General features: G+C 41.3%; 1 protein-coding gene across 6 annotated transcripts in view; it reads left to right on the top strand.

The window, feature by feature from the left end:
- The window catches only part of Htt (huntingtin), a 131,759-nt gene that overhangs the window by 60,155 nt on the left and 57,957 nt on the right, over positions 1 to 13,647 (top strand). For all 6 annotated transcript variants that reach the window (XM_074042707.1, XM_074042706.1, XM_074042709.1 and 3 more), the window contains 8 exons: positions 914 to 1,041; positions 3,940 to 4,050; positions 7,134 to 7,211; positions 7,687 to 7,910; positions 9,182 to 9,260; positions 9,392 to 9,553; positions 10,717 to 10,772; positions 11,690 to 11,838. In XM_074042707.1, coding sequence (XP_073898808.1) covers positions 914 to 1,041; positions 3,940 to 4,050; positions 7,134 to 7,211; positions 7,687 to 7,910; positions 9,182 to 9,260; positions 9,392 to 9,553; positions 10,717 to 10,772; positions 11,690 to 11,838 — 987 coding nt within the window. The remainder of the gene's footprint in view (positions 1 to 913; positions 1,042 to 3,939; positions 4,051 to 7,133; positions 7,212 to 7,686; positions 7,911 to 9,181; positions 9,261 to 9,391; positions 9,554 to 10,716; positions 10,773 to 11,689; positions 11,839 to 13,647) is intronic.

Here is a 13,647-nt window from a genome sequence, read left to right as displayed (position 1 = left end):
TTACCTTCTTTGTGGAGAGAATGCTTAAAATCTGCGCTCTGGTGATTTTCAGTAAATGATACCTTGTTAGTTGTATAGTAGGTTTCTTGAACTTGTTCTTCCCATGAATAACTTTTTGTATCCTTTGACCAACATACTAAGGCTTTTTAAATGGTGCTCTTTTCAACTACACGGTTTATCTATTTAAAAGCACCAGACTTTACAAGCACACAGTGTATGACTGGTATTCTCCTTGATGAGTTAAGTAAACCAAGCCCTCCAAGGCAGAAGTTCTTGAAACTGGAGTTGACTAATTATACGTGGTGCTCACCATGTATATTGAGTATCAGTTTAATGATAATGTTTACAGTTTCAAAACATGTTCACATTACTCTGTTAATTGCTTAATGGGTCTATGAATATGGCCAGGGATCAGCACCATGTGCCTCAAGTAGCCTTAGGCTCAGAAAGGTTGTGGGATGAGGTTCTGGACTTGGCTCTGGTCATGAAGTCAGCAAACTGATGCCTTTCGAGGGATTTTTATTTTGTTTTGATTTTTCCTCTCTGGCATTACTGGGGTTTGAACTCAGGGCTTCACACTTGCTAGGCAGGTATTCTGCAGCTTGAGCCATAGCATCAGCCCCAACTGATACCTTTCAAAGCAAACAAGCATTCAATCACAAGCTGATCTTTTACAAAACAAACAAGGATTCAGTCAGCAAACTGACACATTACAAAGCAAGCAAGCAACTGAAACCAGAGAATTGAATACACTGCTGATGCTGTTGTTTTTATATTATTTATGTTATTTTTTTAGGCCTCAGAAAATCAGGAGTGATTTGAATTTGTAAAAATCATCATTGCCATAATTTTGTTTAAACTTAGCAAGTTTTTTCATTTCGTCTAAAAATTTATTTTTTGTGTATTTTTAAAGCCTCTCGACAATCAGATACCTCAGGGCCTGTAACAGCAAGTAAATCCTCTTCATTGGGGAGTTTCTACCATCTCCCCTCCTACCTCAAATTGCATGATGTCTTGAAAGCCACTCATGCCAACTATAAGGTACTGACCCTGGCTTCGTTGTAAATGTGTGTGCATATGTACTTGCTTCTAATGAGTTGTTGATATTTTTCCTATGATTTGAAGAGTGTGCATAAATACAGGTGCATGCAGACATATAAATAAGTTAGCATTTTGAGATAGAGATTACAGTTAGTTTTTCTAAGTCTGTCTTTCTGCTTGGTTTATGGTAGCCTCCCTCTAGATACTTTGGAGAAATGTTCTTGTGCCTTATGGGTATTGTTTATGGACTTCCCAAAACTTCCTCGTGTTCAGAGACACACCTAAAGGACTCCTGGGGCTCAGCACAAAGTTGTACTTGCAGCTAGGGTTTACCATAGCCACGTCCTAAGGACACACAACCAGGTTACAGGGCATTGTGGTCCCTGTGGAGTTTGGAAGACTCCACCTGCAGGCTTTCTGTCCCCTTTTCCTCTGTGAGGCACACACCAAAGTGCAGCAGAGTACAGGTCTGCCCAACATGAACCATAATTCCAGACTCACAGAAGAAAAGCTGGTGTTCAGCATATATTTTGTGTTTCAGTTAGTCTAAGCATAATGAGCCCCTTACCAGCTAGGGAAGGTTTTCTGTCTGTGTAGGGAATCCTTTACCAGATGGTCCCAGGGCCCTCCTTGCAAACAGGTCTCTGAGGGATGGCCTTCTTTGCTGTAAGGGTATGTTCCAGTTCTTTGATTCTTTCCCCCCCCCTATTTTCTATGCCAGCCATTTGTTAGTTACTAAGAATGGGTTTAACTTAATTTTTTTTCCAGTTTCCTAACCATTTGTCCCCAACACTACTGAATAGTCCATTTCTCTGCCCCGATTGTTTTTTGTTGTTACATCAGTTTGTTCATTTATTAGAAGCACATTGTTTAGTTATAGTAGTGTAATGATCCATTTTTGAGGGGATCATTTCCCCTATTTTTCTTTAGAGTTTTCTGTATATTCATGTTTGTCTGTTTTTGCCTGTAAACAATAGAATAAGCTTATCTAATTCTAAAGAATCTGGAGATTGCCTTCAGTGAGCTCCTGTTGAACTGTGATGAGGAGGTGGCCAGTTCAGTGCACAGGATGCTTTTCTATTTATTCGGAAGCACATGAAGTTTGGAGAATTTTAAAAATAACTTTAAAGATTATTTCACATAACCCTTGTTCATTTCTTAATGAATGTGTCTCTACATGTTCATCTTTCTTTGTACTAATAGTTACTTCACGGTTTTTTTTTTTGAAACCATTTATTATCCTTTTGTAACTACTTTTCTGAAGTATGTTGATAATTTTGAAAGCTAAAAATCTTCAACCATATTTTACAAAAGATTTGGAGCCTTTGTTTGACTGCATGTTTCTCCTGTCAGCCCCACAGCAGAGGATGGTACATTTGAAATGCCATACGAGAAGGTGTTTCTTTTCTACCTGTCTTTAATTAGACGATACCTTCCATGCTCTGCTTATCACTCTCTTTGCTGATACTTTGGTCTCCAGGGTAATTTTTACTTCCCTGGTGCCTTGCACTCCTGCTTCCTTTATTTCCAGGTTCCACCTCCGTAACTCTTTAGTTTATGTGTGTTTAGAGTGGCTGGCCTGTCCTGCTCTGTGTCTTGTCATCATCTCTCCCTTTCTTTCATTCTTTCTGCTAAGCTGCTCACTTAGCATCATACTTCCTTATTTATTTGTTTGTTTATACATAGCCTTGTGAACTCCTCTGTGATCCCTTTTCTTTTATGGTGGTGCTGGGGTTTGAACTCAGGGCTTCGCAGTTGCTAGGTAGGTGCTCTACTGCTTGAACCACACTTCCAGCTCTCTTTGTTCTGGTTATTTGGGATATAGAGTCTTAATTTTTGTTTGGACCACCCTGGATACCTAGGATGACAAGTGCGTGTCACCACACCCAGCTTTTTTCTGTTGAGATGGAGTTTCGTGAACTTTTTTTTCAATCCTGCAGATATCAGCCTCCTGCTTAACTTAGGGTAACAGGCATGTGCCACTGCACCCAGCTGTTGGTTGAGATGGGATCTTGCTAACTTTTTGATTAGCCTGGCCTGGAATCACAATTTTCCCCATCTCAGCTTCCCAAGTAGCTAGGATTGCAGGTGTGAGCCACCAGTGCCTGGCTTGTGATCCCTGCTTCACTTCTTTGGTTTCCAAGTTTCCTGGGATTTCCTGAGCGGCCTCAAGCCCTGAAGCTGCCCGTTTCATCTGAGTTCTCACCACATGACCTCCTGTTCCCAATTTAGAAGCAGACCTTCCTGGGGTGCCTACACTTTGCAGAATTCCATGTCTTTCTCCCTGTTGTCTTGGGGAGGAAGGACCATTGTGCCAGTTGGAGGGGCTCTGAATCTCGATGTGACGCCGTTACATCATCTCGTGCCTCAGATTGCCAGTGGTCTTGCTGTGGAGTGCTCTCTTTCTTTCCCTGGTTTATAGAAAGCACACTCAGGTTGACCCCAGGGCACCATGGGACTTAAATCCACTCTTATTTTCCTTTCTGTGTCTGTCTCCTGCCTTTGCCCACAGGTGGGTAGATTCTTTTCTGTCTGCTGTAATGTTTGTGCCAGTATTTATTTTCATAGGCGATTGCCCCTCACCCTTCCTCTTACACAGTGTGTCTTTGATCCTGCCCTATCCTCTGAGTCTATAAATTGAGGAACTGCTATAAAATTTACTTAAGCCGAATCCTTTGAACTTAACTTAATAATTCTAAGACTGACTTACTATTTTGTGGCAACCAAACTAAATGACTACATCTGAAATTGGTAGTGAAAAGACACACCCAAATGATGAGTCTTGGGCCGTACTCTTGAAGCCTCTCGCCGCAGCACACGGCGTTTGTGTCTTTGTTGTAGATAACCAGACTGCAGTGGTGCCAGTAACCCTGTGCTCTCTCCTTCCACCTTGCCAAGGTCACCTTGGATCTTCAGAACAATACTGAAAAGTTTGGGGGGTTCCTGCGCTCTGCCTTGGATGTTCTTTCTCAGATTCTAGAGCTGGCGACACTGCAAGACATCGGAAAGGTTTGTTTCTCATTTCCTCACCTTGAATCTCATGGGCACCCCTGGGCTGGGACATCTGGGATGGGCCTGGTGCTCTAGGGACACATAGGCGGCCACACTAAGCTTGGAAGACTGCTCCCCAAACCCACATGCTCATGTCTATTACCTGAGACCCATTTTGTCCTAGCCATGAAGCATCCTTTCTGTGTGTTACTTTGTTACCATCTACTCTCCAGGACCTAGTTTGTTTTAGAAAATTGGTTTTAAAACCTGCTTACAGAATCCTTTATTTTTTCATTTAACCTTTTTAAGTGGAAAGGGGAAAAACCAGCAAGGGTTGGTGACAGGCCTTTTCCATGCCTTAGGAAGTGGCAGAGTAGGGGAACTCATGTTCTTTGTTATAAGTGCAGTAATGTTCTTCTCTCACCCCATTTTATAATGAAAATCCTCAAACATGGAGGAAAGTTTTCTGTGCTGGACAGCCATGTCACATACTCACTCAAATTCTACCATTATTAAAACTTTATTGTACATACCACTCCCCCAGCCCTCCACCAGAACATTTCATTTAAAATACATTTCACAGTGAGCCAAATGTGTCTTCAAGTGAAATGCAGTGCAGTCGTCCCTCAGTATCTGCTGGGGATTGGTTCTCGGGCAATCTACCCACCCAATGTACTTGCCAAAATCTGCTACTACTTACATCCCTTATATAAAACAGTGCAGCCTGTGCATCGTCTGCACACTTTACATCATCTTTAGGTGACTTATAATATCTAGTACCGTATAAGGAATTGTGAGGCTGTACTGTTCAGGGAATAACGACAAGGAAAACAACCTATACGTGGTAGTACGGATGTACTCTGAATCTTCTTATCTTGATACATATGCAAGTTATCCACTGTTAGTCATTATATGCCTGGTGTGTCTTCCCTGCTTGTTCCTTTTTTTTTTTTTTTTTTTTTTTTTTGTGGTACTGGGATTTGAACTAAGGGCTTTACACTTGCAAGGCAGATGCTCTACCACTTGAGCCACTCCTTCAGACAAGTGAAAATGCACTTGTCATTTTTTGGCAGCACTGGGGTTTGAACTCAGAGCATTACACTTGATAGGCTGGCGCTCTTACTGCTTGAGCCACGGCATTTTTAATGGCTGTATAGTGTTTTGCTGTGTTGATGGTCATTGTCCCCTCAGAATAAAGACCTGAGAAATTCCACCTTGTTGGTGAGGCCATCCTGCCTAGCATCTCTCTATATTCTCTTCTGCTCTCCTCCTTGCTCATTTTTCTCTTTGCCCCTTAGCATCAGCAGACACACTTTATTTTACCTGTATGTCTCTTTAGTGCCTATAGTAGTTGCCGGGAAATGGTAGCATTCTGTGAATGTTTGTTGGGTGAATAGTACACTTGATGTCATGTGTCTTTGAGAACTGAGATTTCAGTGCTTTTGTCTGCTTTAAAATTTCTTTTTTCACTTGTTTCAGGCTGGAGGGTAAATCTGGTACCTCTACCTCATTTTGGCCTTAAGTACAACATGTAATACATTGTATGTTAATATCTGTAACTGGGCCTCAATTCCGTCACTCTGGATCTCTCAATACAAGTATTCTGTGCACATTTGTTAAGAGAGATGGTTCTTTGTTAGACAAGTTGTGACAAAAAATCTCTAGTTTTAATTCCTTCAGTTAGTGTTTATTATACTACTTGCTGTAAGTGAGGAAAAACAAAAAGTGCCATGTAGCAAATTCAGCCCTGAGAAGTACACCGTGAACATTTACAGTCTAATTTGAGTGAATCAGAACTTTAAAAATGTGTGGCTCTTGAATATTAGAAATCAGCTGAAGCCCACTGCCTTTAATACAGGAGAGAAGCATGTTCAACTGCTTGGTGCTGGTTTTCAGCAGCTAAGTAGCCATGCTCATGGTTATGTGGCAATATGGGAGTGTACTGTTGGTTCTGTAGGCCTGAATTGACTGTGTTCTTAGAGTTATTGTCTTCGTCGTCGTCGTCTTTTTTTCCTTTATTCTTTTTGTCGTACTGGGGTTTTAACTTGGTGCTTCATACTTGCAAGGCAAGGCAGGTGCTCCACTGCTTGAGCCATGCAGTAGCTATAGCCCTTTTGTTCTGCTTATTTTAGAGATAGGGTCTTGCTTTTTACCCAGGCAAGCCTGGACCGTAATCCTCATGTCTTAAGTTTCCTTCAGTTGCTGGGATGATGGATATTTACCACCATTCCCAGCTTTTTTTTCTGTTGAGATGGGGTCTCTCTACCACCTCACCCCACCACCCCCAGCTTGTGATGATAGGGTGCATGTGTGCCATTGCACCCAGCTGTTGGTTTAGATGGAGTCTCAGGCTGGCCTTGAACCATGATCCTCCCCATCTCAGCCTCACTTGTGTGAGTCACTGACGCCTGGTTATCTTCGTTTTTTATTCTTGAAATGGGCATTGAGTACCTTAGACCTTGTTTTTATTTTTATTTTTTTGCTTCTTTATTTTGTTTGTTATTTGTTTTTCCTTTGCAGTACTGGCAATTGAACCTAGGGCCTAGGAAAGGCTCTACCACTGAGCCATATCCCAGCTAGACATTGCTTTTAATGATGGTAAAATAGCTTGTAAGAATAGTAATATTAATGCAGTAATTTTTGTCATTGTTGCAAATTACTGTGACATTTCCAGGGCTCCTTTGCTGTAAATTGCACAGTAGTGTACTAGGTATTGTGCTCAGCTGAACAAGTCTGGGGGTGCTCCACAAGTGCAGGGTTTTTGACTCCTTTACACATTCCTGAACTCATGTCCTGAAAGCAGGATTGGGTGTGCATAGTAGACAGTAGATACTTGCTTATCTATTTATTGAGTGAATGAATGAAAGAATGGGTGTATAAATGCATGAGAAAGCAGTTTTCATATATTTTACCCAGATTTCAAGAATTTTTCCTGGCTCTGTTCAAGAAGATAAGTTGAAAACCTTCCTCTGATATTTATACAATGTAAATGGAAGCTGTCTTCACAGACAGCTGGATAAATATCCCCGATTTCTATCTAGGATTCCTAAGAATAATGGGATGTCTGCCAGTTGTTTAAGATACTACTGTTCTTTCTCTAGTGTGTTGAAGAGATCCTTGGATACCTGAAGTCCTGCTTTAGTCGAGAACCAATGATGGCGACTGTCTGTGTTCAGCAGGTGAGAGCATTATTTCTTGTCCTTTTTGGTAAGCTCTCCAGGCTTGGCAACAAAGTGATACTTTTGCTTTTAAAGCTGGTGCTGGTGGTATGTTTAGAAAGGGTTGGGTGGTCACATTCTTGTTTGCTTCATGGTTGGAGGGGCTGTCCTTCTTCCCCAGGAGGATGTGGTTCATTACTGTTGGGAGCACAGGATATCAGAAGCTGCACTGGACTCTTGCTGCTTTATCCTTGTCTTCCTATTTTTGTGGGTCTGTGTTCAGAGTGCCCTATCTCACTTAGACCATCTGGAAACCCGAATTTGTGTCTTATGTACCAGTGACACTGTGCAGCAAGGTCTCCCAAGGCACTGAAAGGGGTTCACAAGAACTTCCCATTATGAATTTTTGCTGGATTTGCAACTTGGGAGGGAGAGTCTTAAAGTGTTGCTCATGTATACCAAGTTAAGTATTGATGCTTCTGTCCTTTCACTCTAGCTATTGAAGACTCTGTTTGGAACAAACTTGGCCTCCCAGTTTGATGGTTTGTCTTCCAACCCCAGCAAGTCTCAAGGCCGAGCACAGCGCCTTGGCTCTTCCAGTGTGAGGCCAGGGCTGTACCACTGCTGCTTCATGGCTCCGTACACCCATTTCACGCAGGCCCTAGCTGATGCCAGCCTGAGGAGCATGGTGCAGGTGGAGCAGGAGCATGACTCCTCAGGGTGAGACTTGTGGTGGGGGCTGCTGTTGTAGAAAGACAAAAGAGCAGGCAGGGAAGGTTTTAAAAGTAAAAATGAGTCGGCCAGGATGCTGTAATTGTCCACTGCAGTCAAAGAAGCCTAGGAAATATGGGTAATGCAAAGAAGTGGAACATGTAGTGTCCTCGTGTATGGAAAGCACATGTTATTTTCTAGTAATGTGGTGTGTGTTGCACCATTTCTCAGGTCTGTAACATGAAAGACCACCTTCACATGGCACAGTGGTACTAGTGTTTAGAGGTATTTGAAGGGTCCAGGAAAATCCTGGGTATTTTTACTTTGTGTTTTATGAACTTTATGGCTAAAAGTCTCTTTTCCCTTGAATTCATGTTTGTCTTGATGCCTGGAATACAGAAAGTCCATTCTTCCCTCTCTCCATCCTTCCCTTTTCTTCCCTCCTTTTCTTCCCTCTTTCTCACATATGCTAGACAAGAGCTTCACTATTAAGCTGCATTCCCAGCCCTCAAAGGTGTTTCTTTTCTTTTTTTTTCTTTTTTTTTGGCAGAACTGAGGCTTGCACTCAGGGTTTTGCTAGGTAGTAAAAGGTGTTAAATTATCGTAATTATTAGCAGAGACTTGAGTTCCTATTCTGTGTAGTAGCAGTAATAGAATCCTTATTTTTCCTTTTATAAGTCTAGGGACCAAACAACTATAATTAAAGTACTAGAGTCAAAAGTTAAGGGAAGTGCTCATGTTCTGGGGTTTATTTGGTGATGTATTCATATGTTCCCGATTTTCAGGAGTAAGTCTGTTTAAGTACTTGATGTAATCCCATGGGCTATGAAATCAGCAAGTGAGTCTCTGTGCCCATGAACGTGTGCTATGGCCTTTAAAAAAATGTTTTCAGGTGGCTTTCACTGTATTGCCTCTGCTGATCTCAGAGTCATGGGCTCAAGCACTCTATAACGTATTTTCCCAAGAAAGTCAGTGATGTCTTCTGGATTAATGATCTACCAGAGAGCTGTTGCTTCTCTCTCAAGTCCTCCTAGAGACTGTTCTGAGGAGCTGGGGTCCCATAACAGCATAGCACAGGCTTGAGTAGCCTTCTGCAGGTGGCAGAATTGATGTTGTCAGGAAACAGCACACACTAAATTGAGTCCCATTATCTTCAGCAACTGAATGACTTTTCCAGTTCTGCTTTCCTGAACATGAAATTGGTTTGAATTGGAGTGTAGCTGAGGACAGAGGAGATGATTGAAGGATACTCTTTGTTTCTCTTTTTGCCCATTTGTCAGATGGTTTGATGTACTTCAGAAAGTGTCCACCCAATTGAAGACAAACCTCACAAGTGTCACAAAGAACCGTGCAGATAAGGTAAATGGTGCTGTGGCAAGATACCACATCGCAGGAATGTCGGGGCTTAGATACTGGGGAAGAAAACCGAGCTTGAGACTTCCCAGGTTGGTTGCCTAAAGCTTGTAACTCACTCTTTTTTTCTTTCATAGAATGCTATTCACAATCACATTCGCTTATTTGAGCCTCTCGTTATAAAAGCTTTAAAGCAGTACACCACCACAACATCTGTGCACCTGCAGAGGCAGGTTTTGGATTTACTGGCGCAACTGGTTCAGCTACGGGTCAATTACTGTCTGCTGGATTCGGATCAGGTTTGTCAGTCTTTCTTGTGTTCGCAACACCTGTTCCTATTGAATAAAAATTACCCTGAAAAGACATTGCCATCTGCCTTAATTTGTTTTTTCCCCATCAGTTTGTGCCTCTTGTCTATTTCATGGAGCTAGCAGACACAGAAGGTCAGGTGCATGGCAGACCTCAGCAGGTGTGGGCACCCCAAGTCTGTATCATGTTCCAGTAGGGTTAGCTTTCAGACATAGCCAGAGGTTTCCCCATCCACTCACCTACTCCCCAAGCTCCTAAGTAAACTTGAATTTAAATTGTAGGATACACTTTAAGGTTTATGGTTTTGGGGGGGTTGAGGGCATTATTGCAAAGTCCAGAGATTTTTAAAAAACAGATTATGGTCTATAATTTTAAGCAATCTGAAAAGTGAGCTTGCCTGTTTAGAAAGGAATCTAATCTACCAGCCCCACACTTCCTGGACTCCCACCTGGGTAGCTGTGTAACCTTGCACCAAGATGAGCATTGCTATCCCATGGAAGCAGAAATGACAAAAGACTGGCTGCGCAGCCCTCTCTCGCTCAGCACTGGGCTCCCTTGGCTCTGGGGGGGAGGAAGAAAATCTGAGTATCCCATGGACTACATAGAGTCCAGATGCTCTGTTTGTCACTTCCTGAGACAGTGCCCCCAATTTTGATTTTGAGTGATACCTAGGGGTTCCTGCAATTTTTTTTAATTACTGTATTTGTTCTTTGTTTTATTGTTTATTCATTTTTTGAGAGGTCTTGCTATGTTGTCCAGGTTGGACTTGAATTTGCCTTCTTCCTGTCTTAGCCTTCCAAGTTTCTGGGATTATAGCCATGAACCATCAGGACTGGCTAAGTTGTTACTTTATTTTTTGAGTTCTTTCAGACGGGATCTCACTACATAGCTCAAATTTGTGACCCTCTTGCCTCTGCCTCCCAAGTGCTGGGATTATAGGGTTTAGTCATTTTGTTTTTAAAAGAAGTTTTTGGAGGTGCTCTGCAGTTACCTGTCTGCTTTCAGAATGGATTTGAGTTCTTGATGACAAATAAGTTTATCTGCTATCAGGAAACTTGTTAAGCAATTATACAAATAATCAGGAAGAAAAGCAATCTGGATTTCATATTTTAACCCTGTTATTAATATGAGACTTTTACTTTCCCACCTACAGGTGTTCATTGGATTTGTGTTGAAACAATTTGAATACATTGAAGTAGGCCAGTTCAGGTAATAATAGCATTTGTTACTTTAGAATTCTTATCTCTGTTATATACTTATACGTAATTTTAGATTATGAAGAGCATTTATATTTACTTTTAAGTATTGTTAGACATCTTGGCTATTTTATTTTCCTTAATGGAATTCTGATTAGCATGCTAGGCATTTTTATTTGTCTTAAAAATTAATGAAAAACTTTCTCAAGACTTGTTTAGATTAGTTGTGTATTTGGTAATTATATATGTTGTCAGTTCTCATTTCACATCTTAAAGCATTTAATTATGACTATAGATTGCTATATGACATGTCATCTGATGGAGAAAGGACTTTTAGGTAAGGTTTTTAATAAAAGTAATAGTTAAATATACTTACATAGCTACAGCTTTTCCTTGCTAGATGTTAAAGCTTTAGGGTATCTGACTGCCTATTACAGGTTTGTAAGTATTATTAGAGAAAATTAAAGTTCTTTATTTTTTGACATTCTTAAGTAGTTGGCAAAACCTTGTGTTGAAGGAGTGTGTCCTAAGAGTTCCTGGGTTCTAGAGACCCGGTCTTACTCTAATTTTGTGTAACCTTGATTGTATGGTTTTAGGAAGGTACTTTTCTCCTTGGAGTCTGTTTCTTCAAGAGTGAAAGGGCAGATAGAGAGCTAGGAAGATTTTACCTGCTTGACATTCAATGCTGTCAGGTCGCAATGTCCCTGTTCTCGCCTTACCCTCCCCCTGCAGTCAGGCTCTCTCAGGCTCTCCAAATGGGCAGAGCCAGGACCCCCGGGGATAGGTGTAGGGTGAATTAGGTTGCTTAGTCTGTTTCACCTCAGTACTCTTGCTGTCTCTTGAGGTCAGTTTTCAGTTATGTTATTGTTTATATTGCTCTTATATCTTTGTTTGAAGAAGAAGTGTCTAAATGGGTGTTTTTGTTTCTAGGGAATCAGAGGCAATTATTCCAAACATCTTTTTCTTCCTTGTGTTACTGTCTTATGAGCGCTACCATTCAAAACAGATCATTGGAATTCCTAAGATCATTCAGCTGTGTGATGGCATCATGGCCAGTGGGAGGAAAGCTGTCACACATGGTAACGGGACACACCTTCCCTTGTGTCTTCAGTGTCATGATGTGCCCGACAGTGTTAGTCCTCTTCTACCCACTTCCAACTGTGCCATGTGGACTCTGGCTTGTACTGCCTGTGCTTCGTGTGGGTGTGTGTGGGTGTGTGTGGATGTGTGCATGCGTGCTCCCATTAGCGATGTTTAAAAAGAGTAGAGAGCACCTCCTTCCAGGAGCTTACAGTCTACTGAGGAAGAAAGCGTAAGAAACAGTGCCATAATGCAGATACAGGTAGATTCTGAATGTAAGTGCCCATTTACTCATATGGAACACAAGCTTTTTAATTTTATAATTTTATTTATATGTTTGATATTCTTTTTCAGGGCTTGAGGTCAAATCCAGGGCCTTACACATGCTAGGCAAGTGTTCTACACAAAAAAACTTAAATACAACTTCCCATAAATCAAATTTTGGTTTCTTTTCCAGTAGTATTGGAGGGGATAGTTGGATCTTAATGCAGTGCTTTCTATTTTGCCAGATTTTTTTGTGGGGGGAGAGGGTACATGTTTATTAAACCGAGCTTTTAAATTATATATCCATCTACAGCTTGAAAACAGGTGTACTATACATGTAAGTAAAAGGCTAGCTAATCAGAACTGGTTAAGAAAGCTGAAGCTCCCTTGCACACTGGCTCCTCACCACAGTGCCCTCCTAAGGCTGAGAACCCCAGCAAATGACCAGCTGCTCAAGTAGCCCCCTTCAGCCTGTAGCAGGAAGTAGTGTGTATTTAAGAATGCATTATACATGTTTCTTTGAACTTTTAAAACTGATCTTCTAGCATATCCCTGGAGGCTCCTCACTGCTCCTTTGCCAGGAATCTAGAGGCTTTTGACCTTTGATAGGGATGCATTCTAAGACCCTTGCAAATCCCCACATGTGAGAATGGCACTGCTACATAGAGCCTTTTCCGCTACTGCATCAGCAGGGGAGTATAGACTGAGCAGTGTTGATAGGAAGGACTGCGCTGCCCTCTCCCATGTTCACACTAGCTGTGCCATCAGCTTGGTCTCAGTTCACACTTCAGCAGAAGCACAGATTATTAAATGCATAGTGTTTAGGTCACAGGATTTAGTTGAAAATGAAAGTGTCAAATACAGGGACCTAAGGTTTCCTGGACTTGAAGAGTCTGGATCAAGAATCAGTGGCAGTCAAACCCTGTACTTTCTCTAGGATGCTTGGTCATCTGGAGGAAGGTCATCAGTGTGCCCTTGTGGGCATGTTATTAGTGCGTGCACATGTCACTGAAGGTTAGAGTATGTTTGTCACCAAGTGTCAGAGAATGTGTGTGTGCATGTGAGCAGGGGTCAGAATGGATGTGTGTGTCTATATAGATCTCATCACGGTCAGAGTGTGCACTATGCCAACTAAAGTCATTTCTTGTATAGTTTTTTGTATGTGGTCTTATTAGACCATTTAATTTAGTTTGACTTCTATTTTGAACAAAGATAAAACCTAGAGAAAAATCCTTTATCTAAGGAGCCAGATTTTTACCTAAAACAGTCCTTAAGTTTATTTAAATCAATATAATTGTCGAAGACTATGACTTAAATGTATTCTACAGAAAAAGTAAATTGAGTAGATTATGCATGAGATCAGGGATGCTGTGATTATGGTTGTTTGGAAAGTTTTATTATTTTGATATTGGCTTTTGAAGTCAAGTCATCTTTTGTCAGAAGTTACATTGTGTTTTCTTTTTTTTAGAAGCCTTCGTAAAACTCAGTGTTTTGAGGAATATATTATGTATTCCACAGTGGTATTATGGTAACCTACCAGCACT

Source organism: Castor canadensis, chromosome 9, assembly GCF_047511655.1.
Source record: "Castor canadensis chromosome 9, mCasCan1.hap1v2, whole genome shotgun sequence".
Classification (NCBI taxonomy): Eukaryota; Metazoa; Chordata; class Mammalia; order Rodentia; family Castoridae; genus Castor; species Castor canadensis.
The sequence above is the reverse complement of the archived record's forward strand: the minus strand, read 5'-3'. Positions and strand labels throughout refer to the sequence as shown.